The 14,931-nt window shown below is 41.4% G+C and overlaps 1 protein-coding gene across 2 annotated transcripts in view; it reads right to left on the bottom strand.

Annotated features, from left to right (window-relative positions):
* The window catches only part of LOC114902102 (lanosterol 14-alpha demethylase), a 17,027-nt gene extending 9,178 nt beyond the window's left edge, over positions 1-7,849 (bottom strand). The window contains exons 1-4 of one of the 2 annotated variants that reach the window (XM_029234483.1): positions 7,497-7,849; positions 5,308-5,406; positions 1,505-1,681; positions 153-279 (exon numbers count right to left, since the gene is read on the bottom strand). In XM_029234483.1, the coding sequence (XP_029090316.1) occupies positions 153-279; positions 1,505-1,681; positions 5,308-5,406; positions 7,497-7,670 (577 nt within the window). In that variant the 5' untranslated portion in view covers positions 7,671-7,849. Of the gene's footprint in view, positions 1-152; positions 280-1,504; positions 1,682-5,307; positions 5,407-5,525; positions 5,553-7,496 lie in introns of those variants that run through there. The other variant, XM_029234484.1, reaches the window with a different exon arrangement.
* Between the last annotated feature and the right edge of the window lie 7,082 nt (positions 7,850-14,931).

Raw genomic sequence — 14,931 nt, 5'->3', positions numbered from 1 at the left:
GACCGGGGCACGAACCCACGTCCCCTGCATCGGCAGGTGGACTCTCAACCACTGCGAGTCCACCAAGGAAGCCCCACACGCACTCTTAAGATTTCTAGTCACAGAAAAGTAGCCATATTAGGACAAATGCAAAACCAAAACATTTTGCTTACTTTTTTCTCCACTTTCTCCCCAACTTTGAAAGTACTCCTTTGTTTCTTTTTCAATTATAGAAACATGCTGTCTAAAGTGGGCTATGTTAAGACCACTTTTTAACATTTTCTTCTGCTCCAAGAAAACCTTCAAAATATTAAGGGTATATAAGAATTAAAACACAATTTTGTTTTATCGTAAGATTCATTTGGGTTCTTATAACTCTTTAACACTCAAAGAAAACAATCTTCTGAAAAATTGAAAATAAAAATAATTTTCTTAACTACACACCAGATATGGGAAATTTAAAGCATCTATGCATATATCTGAAGTAAGACGTAGAAGACACTTGCTATGGAGGCCCAAGACAAATGATAAATTAGGAATCCCACTTCCTGCCTTCCTTTCTATAGATACACGCTTTCCCCACTCCTGACTCCATGGCTCACTAGTCCTATTCTGTTATATTCTAGTCTTCCAACCCAACCCAGATGCCAACACAATCTCCCAAAAGTCCATTATGCTTTGCTAATATTTTTATCCTCCTTCACATATTCTCCCATCTATTCCCAAACAAATACCATTCCTCACTTATGCTATCTTCCAAAAGTTTAATTAGAATGTAATACAGTCGGAATAAATTCACACTAAGACAAAGAATGTTTTTAGCCCTTTGGGGCAGTTCTATTTTAAGAATCTGATAAGCTGTGTGGAAAATGAATAGATATATCCAACCAGAGGGATTGCCCAAGGCTCTTGCTTTTGGTCTTGAGGACAGCTATTCATTCGCCCACACCTCCTCAATCCCCAGAAGCAACACTCAATGTCAATTCTTACCTGCTATACTAGGGTATCGGGTAATGCATGGTACGTTCACAGCCAGAGCCCACACCTAGTAATTGGGCTAATTATCTGATTTGCATTTTACATCAAATTGCAGCACTTTAATATTTGACTTTGGGGGAGGAAAGAAATCACACAAACTTCTAAAGCCAACAATCTCTAGCTCAAAAGAGCTCTTATGCTAAAATTTCAGGTGGGAGTAGGAAGGTAGGAGGCCCTCCTGATGAAATAATGGGATTTTTCTTCTTACTTGCTCAAATCAAATCCTAATACGCTAAGTTCTCATTGATTCTATTTCTTTGTACAGGAAGCCCTTTAAAATTGCTTAGTCCATGCCAGCAACTATAAGACAAAATACCGATTCTTTGTCAGCTACCCATGGTTTTCCTTCTTTTAACTGTCTCATGATTCTTCAGATTTTTGAGTCAAAGAATAAATTGCTTCTATACTTTAGATATATAATTTATACTACTAGCTATAAATATTATAGTATAGATTTGTCGTTCTTCAAGATAACAGTGTCACCTACTGGATTAGGCACATCATAGGCAACTCCCTTCCCAAACACAGGTGTTGTCAGACGACTGTAGACATCTTCTGCATTCAAGTCTTCATTTTTACTATTAAAAAGCAGTGCAGCAGCATCACTTCCCAGAAGGTAGGTAAACGTCTTGCCCACCATGGTAAAACTAAATACAGGTCCATACTAAAGTGAGAAAAGTACCCATAGTGATGTTACCAAAAAATCCGCAGTGCTAAGACACTCATCTTAAATAACAAAATAATACATTGCTGAAAATTAAAACATTCATAAACCTTAATACAATTCTTCCCCCAGTCTTTGTCCAAATTATATTCATTCAGTTGCAAATAAAATATAAATAAAACTTTCTACTCTGCTTTTTTCACTATTTATGTTGAAAATATTTTCTATCTTTCACAGACATCATATGTTAACTGTTCTTTCACTATGGTTGATGTGTCCATTTTTTACTTATTATAGATAATTATATAATGAATATCTCTGAGAATATAGATTTTTTCCCCTTTGGTTAAAGATAAATTTACAGGAGTAGCCAAAGGATATGACCTTTCCTACAGCACTTGCTATATGAAGACACCAGAGGTTTATTTAGTTATCAATGTTACCACTATCTCACCAACACAGAATGATTTCATTTTTAATTTTTTGTTAATCAAGTTGTGTTAAATACTTTGCAGTTTTCTGATTACTACTGCAGACTGTAGGCACTGGGGATACAATCATGAACAAAAATACTGTCTGTGACTCATGAAACTTAGTCTATTGAAAAAGATACAACTTGATCAAATAATCACATTAACAAATGTAAAACTGCAAATGTGAGAAGTACTACACAACAGAAAGCAACTCTGAGATGAGAGAATGATCAAAGAGAGACTACAAAGAGAAAAAGACACCTGAGCTGAGACCTGAAGGATGGTAGCAGTTAGCCTGATGGCTGAGCATGCACAAAGGTCCTAAAGGTGAGAGAAAGAGAGGGAAAGGATGAGATGAGGGCAGAGTCTGGTAGGGCCGAGACCATACAGAGCCTTGTAAGCCATATTCGGGAAGTTTTATCCTTGCAAGCAATGAAATGTGATGGAAGATTTTAAACTGCATGGGAAAGAGACTAATCTGTGCATATTTTAAAAGAAAGATCCCTCTGGCTCCTGTATGGAGAGGAGAGGGACAGGAGCTAAAGGAAAGCCAGAGGACCAGTAAGCCTGTTACAGGAACCTGATGATGAATACTTGGGACAAGGTAATGGAGGAGCAGTGGAGATCAGAAGCAGATGGATACAGAAGTATTTTGAAGAGAGAACCTGCTGACTTGGCAATGGATTGATGGATGGAGAAGTATCAAGAATGACTCCTAGGCCTCTGGCACATTGCAAAACTGGGAGAACAATGGTGAGAGAAGCAAATAGGACAACCAGGATTGGAGAGAGAAAAATCAAGGGTCAGACTTTAAAAATGTTGGATTTCAGGTGCCTTTGGTCAACTAAGAAAGAATCATGTGGGAGGTGGATATCCAGGTCTGAAGATCAGAGAAGAGACCTGAACCAGAGACATTAATTTGGGTGTTATCTATATCTGGCTAATAACTGAAGCTGCAGGTAGAGACAAGATCATCTAGGAAAGAATAAAGGCCAAGGACCAAACCTCAGTGAACCCCAAGAGTAAATGGCCAGGCGTGAGCCCACAAATGAGTTAGAGAAGAAGTAGTCACAGAAGTAGAAGAAAAAATGAGAGAAGCCACATTTAAGGAGGGAGTGGTCATCACTGACAAATAGAGCTGAGAAATCAAGTTCACTGGATTAGGACACGGAGCTCATTAGTGAAGGGGCTAAAAGACAGACTAGAGTGGACTAAAAAGTAAGTAAATAGGACGTGTGGAAATAGGGACTAAGTACAGACAACTCGCTGCAGAGGGAGGGACATGAGAGGAGACTGAGTGGCCAAGAGAAGCTTTGGTCTTTTTAAATGGGTGACCTTTGAGAACTTTCCGGAGAAAATGGGAAAGATCTAGTTGAGAGAGAAGTCAACTATAGAGAGAAGAAACAATAGCAGAAGGTTCCTGTGACAAAAGAGGGATGGAGAGTTTAATCTCCCATAGAAGGCAAAATAGTGTAATGAAATCAAGGTGACAGCATATAGTGGGCTAGAGCACAAGATTCTGGAGCCAGATTGCCTAGGTTCAAATCCCAGCTCCTCCACATATTAGCTGTGACCTTGGTCCTACAGTCAGAGAAATTAACATTGCTGTGCTTCAGTTTCCCTCACCTATAAAATGGGAATAATAATAATAATGCCTACTTCACAGAACTGTTGTCAAGATTAAGTATATACATATATATTTTTTGATATATATACCATGATAGATATATATATATATCGTCATCATATATTATATATACATAAAAGAAAACAGTGCATTGGCCATCATAAATATAATGTAAGTGGTTTCTATTATTAGTAGTAGTATCAACATCATCATTAAAAGCACAGACTCGGATATCAGACCACGTATTAATCCTGGCTTGGTCACTAGCTAGCAGTGAGCCCAAGAACAAATTAAATAACCGGTTTCTCAGTTTTGTCATCTATAAAATGGATATACCTGAAAGTATTTTTGTGGAGCTTCAGTGAGATAATATATATAAAGCACTAAGTACTGCACAAAGTTAAGTGTTTCAGAATTATTAATGTAATAGGAAGAAAAGAGAATAATATTTTATATATGTATTGCTATAAGTAGATTTGTATGTTTGAAATTGGGAACGTGAAGGAATTCCCACTGGTTTTTAATCTCTCTTTACAAAGGAGACAAAGTCATCTGCTTTAATAGAGAGAGGTAGGAAGATTTAGAAGTTTCAAAAAGTGAAGGTTTGAATAGTCATTGTGCTGAGTGGGAAAGTAAGCCAACCACAGAAAGATAACAGGACTGTTGAGCAGTGTTCAAAGTTCATTCAAGGTAGGCAGTCACGAAATTAGAAGGACCTAATCTGGTACAAGGAAGGAAAAATGACTATTAGGCTCCCTCCAAGGTTGGATTTTTACCAGGTAAAGCACAACGAACAGCCAGGGGCAAGGAAATTTAAGGTACTGGCGAGAGTGTAACTGAAATGATAGACCATGGTCCCAACGTGTAAAAAGAAGGAACATAAAGAAGGCTGATGGAGCAGGACAAAGTAAGTGGAACAGTGGACTGGACCATCTAATGAGGTCAAAGAATGGTTATAATGGAAGGAGTTGGAGAGGCTAACCAGGAGAAGTAGTTGTGCTCTGAGAATAGGGTGTCTAAATTAATACTGTGGAGGTAAAACAGGTAAGAGTGACAAGTCCAAAGAGGCACTGTGGAGCAAATGGCTAAAATGGCACGAGAAAGCTCATCGGGGAGGAGAGGGGCAAAGATTTGAGGGGCCACAGTGCTGTGTGGGTCACCCAAGTGGAAGTGAAGTCACAGAAGACACGTAGAGCAGGTTAGAAAATTCCACAGACGCATGGTTAAGAAAAAGAAGGGTCAGTTAGTATCAATTTTAACTATGATCAGTGAATACAAAATTGAGGCCAGTGGTTTTTAAACCATAGTTGCCAGAACTAGATTTCCTCAGAGATCATCCCAGGACATGGAAGAACATAAAAAGGTCTCCAAGGCCCCTCCAGCCCTTAAACCAGAGCAGCTCCAATTTTATCGGTTTCCTATACTGGGAATAAGCGTAAGATTACACGTTTTTTTAATGTTCTGCCATTTAAAAGAAAATTGGAAAAGCACTCATTTCTTTTCCTCTAATGATTTGGAAGACTTACCTTCTCATATGCATTTTCTAGGAATTCAACTGGACTTTTCCCAAATGCTATAGCATGTCCAAGGAATGGAACTGGAGAGAAAATGTATGGTGGACTTTTCTACAAGAAAACAAAACAAAAAAACCCCTTCCAGTTTACATTTCCTATTACAAAACATTCAGTTTAGTTTCGTGACTAAAAAAAAAAAAAGAAACTTGTCCTTAATATTAAAAAGTTACCAAGGGCTTCCCTGGTGGCGCAGTGGTTGAGAGTCTGCCTGCTGATGCAGGGGACACGGGTTCGTGCCCCGGTTTGGGAGGATCCTACATGCCGCGGAGCGGCTGGGCCCGTGAGCCGTGGCCACTGAGCCTGCGTGTCCGGAGCTTGCGCTCCGCAACGGGAGAGGCCACAACAGTGAGAGGCCCGCGTACCGCAAAAAAAAACAAAAACGAAAACAAAACAAACAAACAAAAAAAGTTACCAAAAGATTAAGCACCAAAAGTAACTTAACAACAAACAAACCGCAAATACCGTAGCAGAATAGCCATAATAAAAAGAGCAGAGGGCTTCCCTGGTGGCTCAGTGGTTGAGAGTCCACCTGCCAATGCAGGGGACACGGGTTCGTGCCCCGGTCCGGGAAGATCCCACATGCCGCGGAGCGGCTGGGCCCGTGGGCCATGGCCGCTGGGCCTGCGCATCCGGAGCCTGTGCTCCGCAGCGGGAGAGCCCACGGCAGTGAGAGGCTCGCGTACCGCAAAAAAAAAGGGCAGAAACTCAAAACCTAGTATAAGATAAACGACTAGACAAACACCAAGGCGTTGCAATTATAAATGCTGAACACTTTCTAGAATATGCCCAGTATTATTAGTGGCTCTAGGCAACTATCCTAGTCATTAGTAGAAAAAAACAGAAAAGTCAAACTATGGTTTCTTCACCACTTATTTCTACTACCACTCACAATTTTAGTCCCAAAATCTTGACTAAAGAAGGTAGGGAAAAAGACAAAGTAATGTGAGGGAAAGAAGGGAAATGTTTAAGAAGCTACACTGATCAGTAAACAGAACACATTTCATGCTTCTCTCAACAAATGATCTAGATCTGTTGATTCTACACAGAGAGTAGATCAGTTTTAGCAGGAACATTTTAGCACACACTATAAAAGGTACTTCAGATGCCCCAAAATGAGACCTGCAGATTACAACATCAAGTCTCCTGGAAATCAAACTTGGAATGTAAAAAAGGATAATACTCCTCATATCTTTCGTGGTCTCAAATAGTAAGGAGCTCTACAAACTCACTCTTTTGGACAATAGCAGCAACAATCTTAAAACGCTAAAGTTACCTTTGTCTTTCCAAAGACAAATAACACTTCCTCAAAAATACCACATGTAGGAAAAAAAAACTGCCGGAAAAAAAACCAAACTGCCTCATGCCTGTTATGGTTCAAACAAAAATAATTTTTAAAACTACTTGGTCAATAGTTTATATATTCCATTGTCAGTAAAAGTGTCGTTTTAAAGGCTACTTGGTTTGTCTGGCTAAGGATGCCTTCATCAAATGTATTAGGGAAGCATGAAGCTAGTGGTCAGTAAAGCCACTAAGTTAGAGGATCTGGTATTTTATTAGCATCATAGGAAGGTCCCTACAACACTCCAGTCACTCTCACTCTACCAAACTGAACATAGCTCCTTTCATACTGATGTAAATCGCCATTAGGGGTAATGACACAGGACACTGAACCACACAAGGGTAGCCACCAGGATGACGGCCACCAGACGACCAGCAGGGCCGAAGCTGCCAAAAACATCACCACCAGGGCCCCCACCAGGCCCGAAACCCCCTGCGGCGGCCAGCACAGCCACCGGATCCGGCCGTGGCCATTAGGGCCACCAGTGCCTTGGCCAACACTGCCAGCACTACGACCACAATCGAGGCAAGCACGACCCCAGCCAGGACCAGACACGCGGCCACCACCAGAAACGCGAGAGACATCGGGGCGCCCAGCAGCAAGTCCAGCATGGTCAAGGCAGTCGCGACCGCCAGCGCCACCAGCATCATTGCCGCTGCCACCCTCCCCCACCCCAGCCCCAGTCCCCAGCACGCCCGCCGCCACTGCCCAGCCCAGCACCACCGCGGTTCCAGACCCCGGCTAGCCCTTCGGTCGCCCTGGTCGCATCGTCCCCCTCCAGAACCCCCGGGGGTGCACGTACCGCCCCAGGCGGCAGTGGGGCCAGGGGGCCGACGGCGAGGCGGAGCAGGTAGACCAGGCTGAGCGTGAAGGCGCAGGCAATGAGTAGCATGGATAGGAGGTTGCCGCCTGTCACTTGCTCCATAGCCTGCCCCAGCACCGACCTGCCCGCTTGCAGTAAGCCCAGCACCACCATCCCGGCCGCCACCCCCGCGTCAGTTCACCGAAGACGCTGGAGGCCGAGGTCGCCCCGGCTCCTCCGAATCTACGGAGGGAGAAGAACCGGCTCACGCGACGGGAGGCGGCCCCGGCCGGCAGGTCCCCTACTAAATCCAGCCCCACCCCCTACTCCCGGCTCGCTAGCGCACCACCCTGTGCGTCACAGAACGGGGCGGGGCCTGGATCTGGCCGCGCCCCTTAAAAAGGACCTCCACGACGCCGAGGTCTCCTTAAGCCAGGAGAGAAGAAGAAGGCGGCACCTAAGGCACGAGTGGTACAGAGACAGAAGAGTACGTGGGCTTAAGAGGAGATCACCCTCTAAGAATCGCGGGACACCGGAGCATGTGTGTCCTGGGTGCGAGGCGCCAGGACACGGCGCCGCTATGGGACGGGCGGAAGGATCTCAGAACGAGGGTAGCGGCGGAGGCGGCGCGCGCTCTGTGATTGCACCGCGTGCTGCTGAGGTGATCTCGGCTTATTCCGCGTCAGCGGGGCGGGTGGATGGGGCGCCGCCCCCTGCCTGGGCGAGCGAAGGCACCGCGTCTGAACCTGTTCGAGGTCCGCGTCGTGGCCATTCGGAGAGACAGTTTCAAATATTCGCGAAAAGGGAGATTGCGAAAGACGCCGTCTACCCACAGAAGGTTGGGACGCCGAGGTCAGTCCCATCTCACCCCAAGTAAAACCAGTCTGACAGGTATTGAAGTGCGGACATAAATGTGACAAGTCTTGGTTGTTGGGTGTTCTGCCTTCTCCAGAAACAGGTTTTACAAGCTAAATTTGTATGTTATAGGCCGTCGTGACCTACTGGAGGCAACATTTCCCAAGAACGCCCCTTATTCTGACCGTTTAGCACCAGAAAGATTTTGAAGCGGGAGTTCAGTCCTCCTGCTACAGTCAACCTGATCTCATCCACTCCCGTGGTTTCAAAGAAGCGTGTATGTAAAATGACTGCCAAATTGAACCCTCCTGTTAGCTGACTGTCACGAGCCCCTGACCAGATTCATTTCTTTATTCAGTCGACCTTAAGAGCTGGGTACTCTGCTAGGCATTGAGGGTACAGAAGGGAATGAGAACTGTGAGGCCCTCGGGGAAGGAGCAGTTAATAGCCAATTGCCTGTTCTGACACCTCTGCCTAGAGAGCTGATGCTCATGTCATAGTTAATGCAAAACTAAACTCATAAATCTCCGCCCACCTCGCTGCCAACCTTCTCCTCCTGTAATGCCTCTGTAGGAAGGGCACCACTGTCCACCAAACTGCCCTTCTCCGCTGTGCCTCACATCAAATCAGACACCGAGTCCTGTAATTCCACCACCTTAAAAGTTTCTCCATTCTTGCCACTGCCCTAGGTCAGGCCCTCATCATTGCTTGTCTGCATTACTGCAGTAGTATGCTACCTGGTCTCTGCTTCCGTGCTTGCCTTTGATCTATCCTCCACACGGCTGCCATTTCTTCCATCACTAAAACTGTGTTGCAGTCGTCTCCAGTCGGTTTCCTCTGTTACAAGATGAACTTGAGAATAGGGATTGTGTCTTTTAATCGTTTTTATATTCTGCATTTATTCTAATACATAGCAGTTCACAAAGTGTGATTCATGGCCTTCTGGGGATCCCCAGGACTCCAGGGGGTGTATGCAAAATCAAAGCCCTTTATAATAATACCATTATTTGCTTTTTTACTGCTGGAATTTGCAGTGATGGTGTCAAATCAATAGTAAATAAAACTTCTGGGACCTTAGCACAAATCAATGGCAAGTGGCACCAAACTCTAGTAGTCATTATTCTTCACTGCCATGCACTTGCAGTAGAAAAAAATTGCCTGCTTCGCTTAAGAAGGTCCTTGATGAAATTGTAAGCATTAATTTTTTTAAAGGTCAGCCATTGAGTACACGTATTTTAACTTGCTGCTTTTTTCACAGAATGGCATTTTTGCTTGAAAGAACAAGTGACAAACTTTGATCCTTCAGATTTGGATATTTGACAGATGTTTTCTTTGAAAATGAAGTCAGCCTCTCCTTTAAAAGAAAACCACTGGCAGTATTTGTTGTCAATGATAAAATTAAAGCTTTCAAATAAAAATTAAGAATTTTAGAAAACATATCTACCACTATGAACTTGACAACTTACCAATTCTTGAGACTTTTCTACAGAGAAAATTTAGTAACAAGTGGAGTTTGTATAATAAAATGTGTCAGCATATTGAATCTTTGCATAATTAAGAGCCAGTATATTCAGAGGTACAATGTGTGATGTTACAAGATCATGAGTGAGTGAAACATCCAAAGTACAACTTAGACCAATAGATTTTCATATAACAGAATACAAAAAGTTCATTGATACAGTTTCAGACTCTACATGCAACTAACTTTTAAGATACTACCACTTGTGAAGAATATCTATAATTATCTGAAAAAGTTACTAAAATATTCCTCCCTTTTCCAGCTCTACATCTGTGTGAATCCAGGTTATTTTAATGTACTTCAATCAAAACAATATAGTTAGCACAGTAGATTGAGAGCACATGAGAATTCAGCTGTCTTACATTAAGCCAGGCATTAAACAGATTTGCAGAAATCTAAAACAATGCCACCTCTCTCTTTTTTGTTTTTGAAAATATAACTGTTCATAAAAATGCATTAACATGGGATTGTTATTTTTAATAAATTAATAAACATTTTCATTTCTCCACTTTAATTTTTACTACTATAAATATTTATAGATATAACACACTTTTTAAAAAGTTCTTTAGAGTTCTTAATTTTTAAGTTTGTGAAGGATTCCTGAGACCAAGAAGTTTGAAAACTGCTGACCTAGAGTATGATATGTGGTGTTTTCAATTTTTGTTCTCTGTGGAGCCAGTTGCATACCACCAGTACTACCCTCCTGTGAAATCATTTAAATTCAAAACGTGTTATTCATTAAAACTTCAAGCTAGGTCCATTGTATAACCATAGTTTTTGTTATTTTAGTTATTTTGTTGTTGTTATTTTAATATGAGTTTTCCAAGGTGATGTTTCAGAAGCACATCATAAAATGAAAAGGGAGATTGTTGCTTCACCATGGATTCAACCCTACTATTATCTTATTAGTTGAGTATGGTAATTCAACTTTTTCTTATGTTGCGCATACTTCTCATCAGACCACTCGTTTAATATTATTGAAATTAAACTTGGTTCCTTATTGTGATCTAAGAATGGGCTGAAATGCTGGGTGATTGATAAACAAAGCATCTGTGATCAAAGTCAGAGTTTCTTTGTTTAAATATTTTTAATGTTTATTTAAATAATAAGATGCTTGACTGAAAATAAGCTAGGATCATTTCTTAAAAGTTTTCTTCCCTTTTTGTAATCTTTCTCTTATATATTTGGGAGGGAGAGGAGGATTATATTAAGTTGACTCCTGAATCAGTATAGATTGCAGCCATTTTTCCAAAGAGCTTTTCCCCTCTTTGCTCGGCCTTGAGCCTCTGCTCACTTTCCCATAATTCCTTAGTAAGATGATGCTCTCTGACAGAAAGGGTGTTCCCCTTAAAATACCCAAAACCACACTATCGACATATGACCTTACCTTTACAACTTTATTGAAGGATTATAGGTAACAAAATAAATTTTAGTACCCAAGAGAAAAACTAAAACCAGATGCTCAGGGCTTCCCTGGTGGCGCAGTGGTTGAGAGTCCACCTGCTGATGCAGGGGACACGGGTTCATGCCCCGGTCCGGGAAGATCCCACATGCCGCGGAGCGGCTGGGCCCATGAGCCGTGGCCGCTGAGCCTGCGCGTCCGGAGCCTGTGCTCCGCAACGGGAGAGGCCACAACAGTGAGAGGCCCACGCACCGCAAAAAAAAACAAACAAACACAAAAAACAGATGCTTAAATATGACTATTTCTAGAGTCAAAGGAAAAGAACAAAACAAACATTTCATGGGGACTGGGGGTCCTCTTCATGGACACAGAACAGTATCTGGTTGTGTTTAAATTTACTTCTCTGTTACTACTCTTTGAAGGAGCTCTCTTTTTTTTTTTTGAAGGAGCTCTCTTTAATCCCTACTGTAAAAAAAAAAAAAAAAAAAAAATCTCCATTTAGGAGGACTCTAACCCATACCCACAGAGATTTGTTCTACCCTAGGAAGCACAGCCCAACTCACACACAAACTCCATCCCTGCTGCAGAGGATAGAGGACGCAATTTACAGGAGACAGGACACAGTTCTCCAATACATTTCCCTAAGTCTGAGTTTTTCAGTAAGAGGCAGTTAAACAAAACCATCCCATTTGGCGCCTCGAGTCTAGGCCCCTCAAGTCTCTACACCAGTGAGAAATGAAATGTACACCTTCATTCCTCCTGTGGTTTTCTGGTAACTTACTGGACCAAACACACACACACACACACACATACACACACACACACACTCTCTCTCCAAGGACAAACATTTCTCAACTCTGGGACAATGGAAGAGAAACATTTTCTTAAATGATATTTCTTAAACATTTCCAGCTAAATTTACACAGATTTCCCTGCCCTTAGCAGAGATGGCCACTATACACGATTACAGAGAGAAGTCATTTCCCATTGTTCACACCAGCATTATTCGCCATAACTGAAACATGAAAGCATCTCAAATGTCCATCAATGGATTAATGGATAAGCAAAATATGGCATATAGATACAATGGAATATTTTTCAGTCTTAAAAAGGAAGGAAATTCTGCCCTTTCCTCACCTGCCACTAGGTGTTCGGTCCTGAGGAAGCTAAGTCTGTGCTGGGGTGAGGCCCTCACTTCAGTGGCCTAACACCACGCCCAGAAGTGCCGGTCATTCTTGGCATGCCCAGCAAAATGCGTAGGAACATGAGAGACCAATGGAGGAATGTCTCCTAACAATGCCTGCCCTTCTTTATATAGCTTCTGTTATGGAATGAATGTTTATGTGTCCCCAAAATTCTTATGTTGAAGCCCCATCCCCCCATTGTGACTGTATTTGGAGATGAGGCCTGTGAGGAGGTAATAATAGTTAAATAAGATCATAAGGGTGGGGCCCTAATCTGATAGGGCTGATGTCCTTATAATAGAAGATGAAGATATGTCATCTTCTTGCTGTCTCCATTATGTGCGGACACGGTGGAAGGCAGCTGTCTGCAAGCTAGGAGGAGAGCTCTCACCAGGAACCAGATCAGCCAGCATCTTGATCTTGGACTTCCCGGCCTCCAGAACTGTGAGAAATAAATTTCTACTGTTACACCCAATCTGTGATATTTTGTTATGGCAGCTCATGCTGACTGATCTACTTCTTATCAGGATAGTTGTTTCAGCACAATTCTCACCTACCCCAGGCAGCCTGTCCTGGCATTATGATTTAGGTATTCCTGCTCTGTGTTCTCATAGTGCTTTCTTTTTATCTCTGTTCTAACACATGTCACACTCTAGGTATTCATTCATTCTTCACTTGAATATAAAATGTATGTATTTATTGAGCTCTTACCGTATGCCAAAGCACTCATCTTGGTACTGGGTACAAAGTTGCAAATAAAAAGTCTTTCTTCTCATGGAGCTAATAAACACATAAACTTAAGTTTAAGATAAGCAGGGCAGTTTGATTAAGAAAGACTCGGGAGAAAGGAGCTACTTTTAATTTGGGGGTCAGGGAAGGCTTCATTAAGGAGGTAACATTTGAGCTGAGACCGGGATACTGAGAAGGATAAGTCCATGAGAGAATCAAAAGGAAGAGTGTTCTAGGCAGAAGGAACAGCAAGTGCAAAGACCCTGGGTTAGGAATGGGCAAATTAGCTCGTTCAAGAAACAGAATAGATAGCAAATGTGACTGGGCATGGTAGGTGAAGGAGAGAAAGGTCAGCACCATAGCCACAGAACCAGATATAGAGCTTTTTGCTATGGTGTGTGTGATTTAATTTAAATTAAAAATATTTTAATATAGCAGTGTGATATTATGTGTTAGTATATGTGTAGGCAATTGCCACAATATGGAATACAACTCTCAGGATGGTCAGCTAGAATTTGACTCAGGAAGGTCATATCAGAGGCAACTACTAAAAGCTAGATACCAGAGGCTTTGCAAATTTGCATAGTGAATGTTAGAAATGTGTTTTCATTGGTAAAATTATAATATGTAAATATAGAATAAAATGCTAGTTATTAGAAATGGGTTTTTAATTGAAGATATTAGTGACATTTTATATATATATTGTACTGGCTAAAATATTTCAGAGATACTCCTGAATATACAAATTTTATCCAAAAATCCAATTTAAAAAATAAACAAAGGACTCAAATAGACACTTCTTCAAAGAAGATATACAAATAGCCAATAAGCATATGAAAAAAATGCTCAACATCGCTAATCATTGGGTAAATGCAAATCAAGTTCACAATGATATACCACTTCATATCAATTAGAATGGCTATTATCAAAAACACAGAAAATAACAAGTCGTACCAGGATAAGTGCACTCTTGTGCCCTTCTGGTGGGAATATAAAATGGTGCAGCCATTTTGGAAAACAGTATGGTGATTTCTCAAAAAATTAAACATAGAATTACCATATGATCCAACAATTTCACTTCTGGATGTATATCCAAAAGAAGTGAAAGTTGGGACTTGAACACCCATGTTTATAACAGCATTATTCACAAAAATCAAAGAGTGGAAGCAACTCAAGTGTCCATTGACAGATAAATGGATAAACAAAATATGGTGTATATATACACAATGGAATATTATTCAAGCTTAAAAATGAATGAAATTCTGATACACACTACAACATAGATGAACCTTGAAGACATTATGCTTAATGAAATAAGCCTGACATAAAAAGACAAATATTGTATGATTCCACTTCTGTGAGATACCTAGAGACAGAAAGTAGTATGTGGTTACAAAGGTTGAGGAGAAGGGCAAAGGGAGAGTTATGGTTTAATGGGTTTGGGGTTTCAATTTGGGATGATGAAAAGTTATTGAGGTAAATGGTGGTGATTGTTGCACAACAGTGTGAATGTACTTAATGCCACTTAAAAATGGTCACGATGGTAAATTTTATGAGTGCTTTACTACAATTAAAAAAAAAATTCCATCCAGCCCCATAGCCTGTTCTGTTAAGGATGACTCTCCAGGCTCAATCCCTAAATTGTCATTTGTCCAGCTAAGGATTTGGAAGATTCTGGTTGCCTAAAATAGACTATAAGGTTAACTGGATCTTGCCTCTAGTATATTGTCACATTTGCCTCCAGTG

Source organism: Monodon monoceros, unplaced genomic scaffold (assembly GCF_005190385.1).
Source record: "Monodon monoceros isolate NGI ecotype Baffin Bay Population unplaced genomic scaffold, NGI_Narwhal_1 Super_Scaffold_2, whole genome shotgun sequence".
Taxonomy (NCBI): Eukaryota; Metazoa; Chordata; class Mammalia; order Artiodactyla; family Monodontidae; genus Monodon; species Monodon monoceros.
Note: the sequence above shows the minus strand (reverse complement) of the source record. Positions and strands in the feature narration are given on the sequence as shown.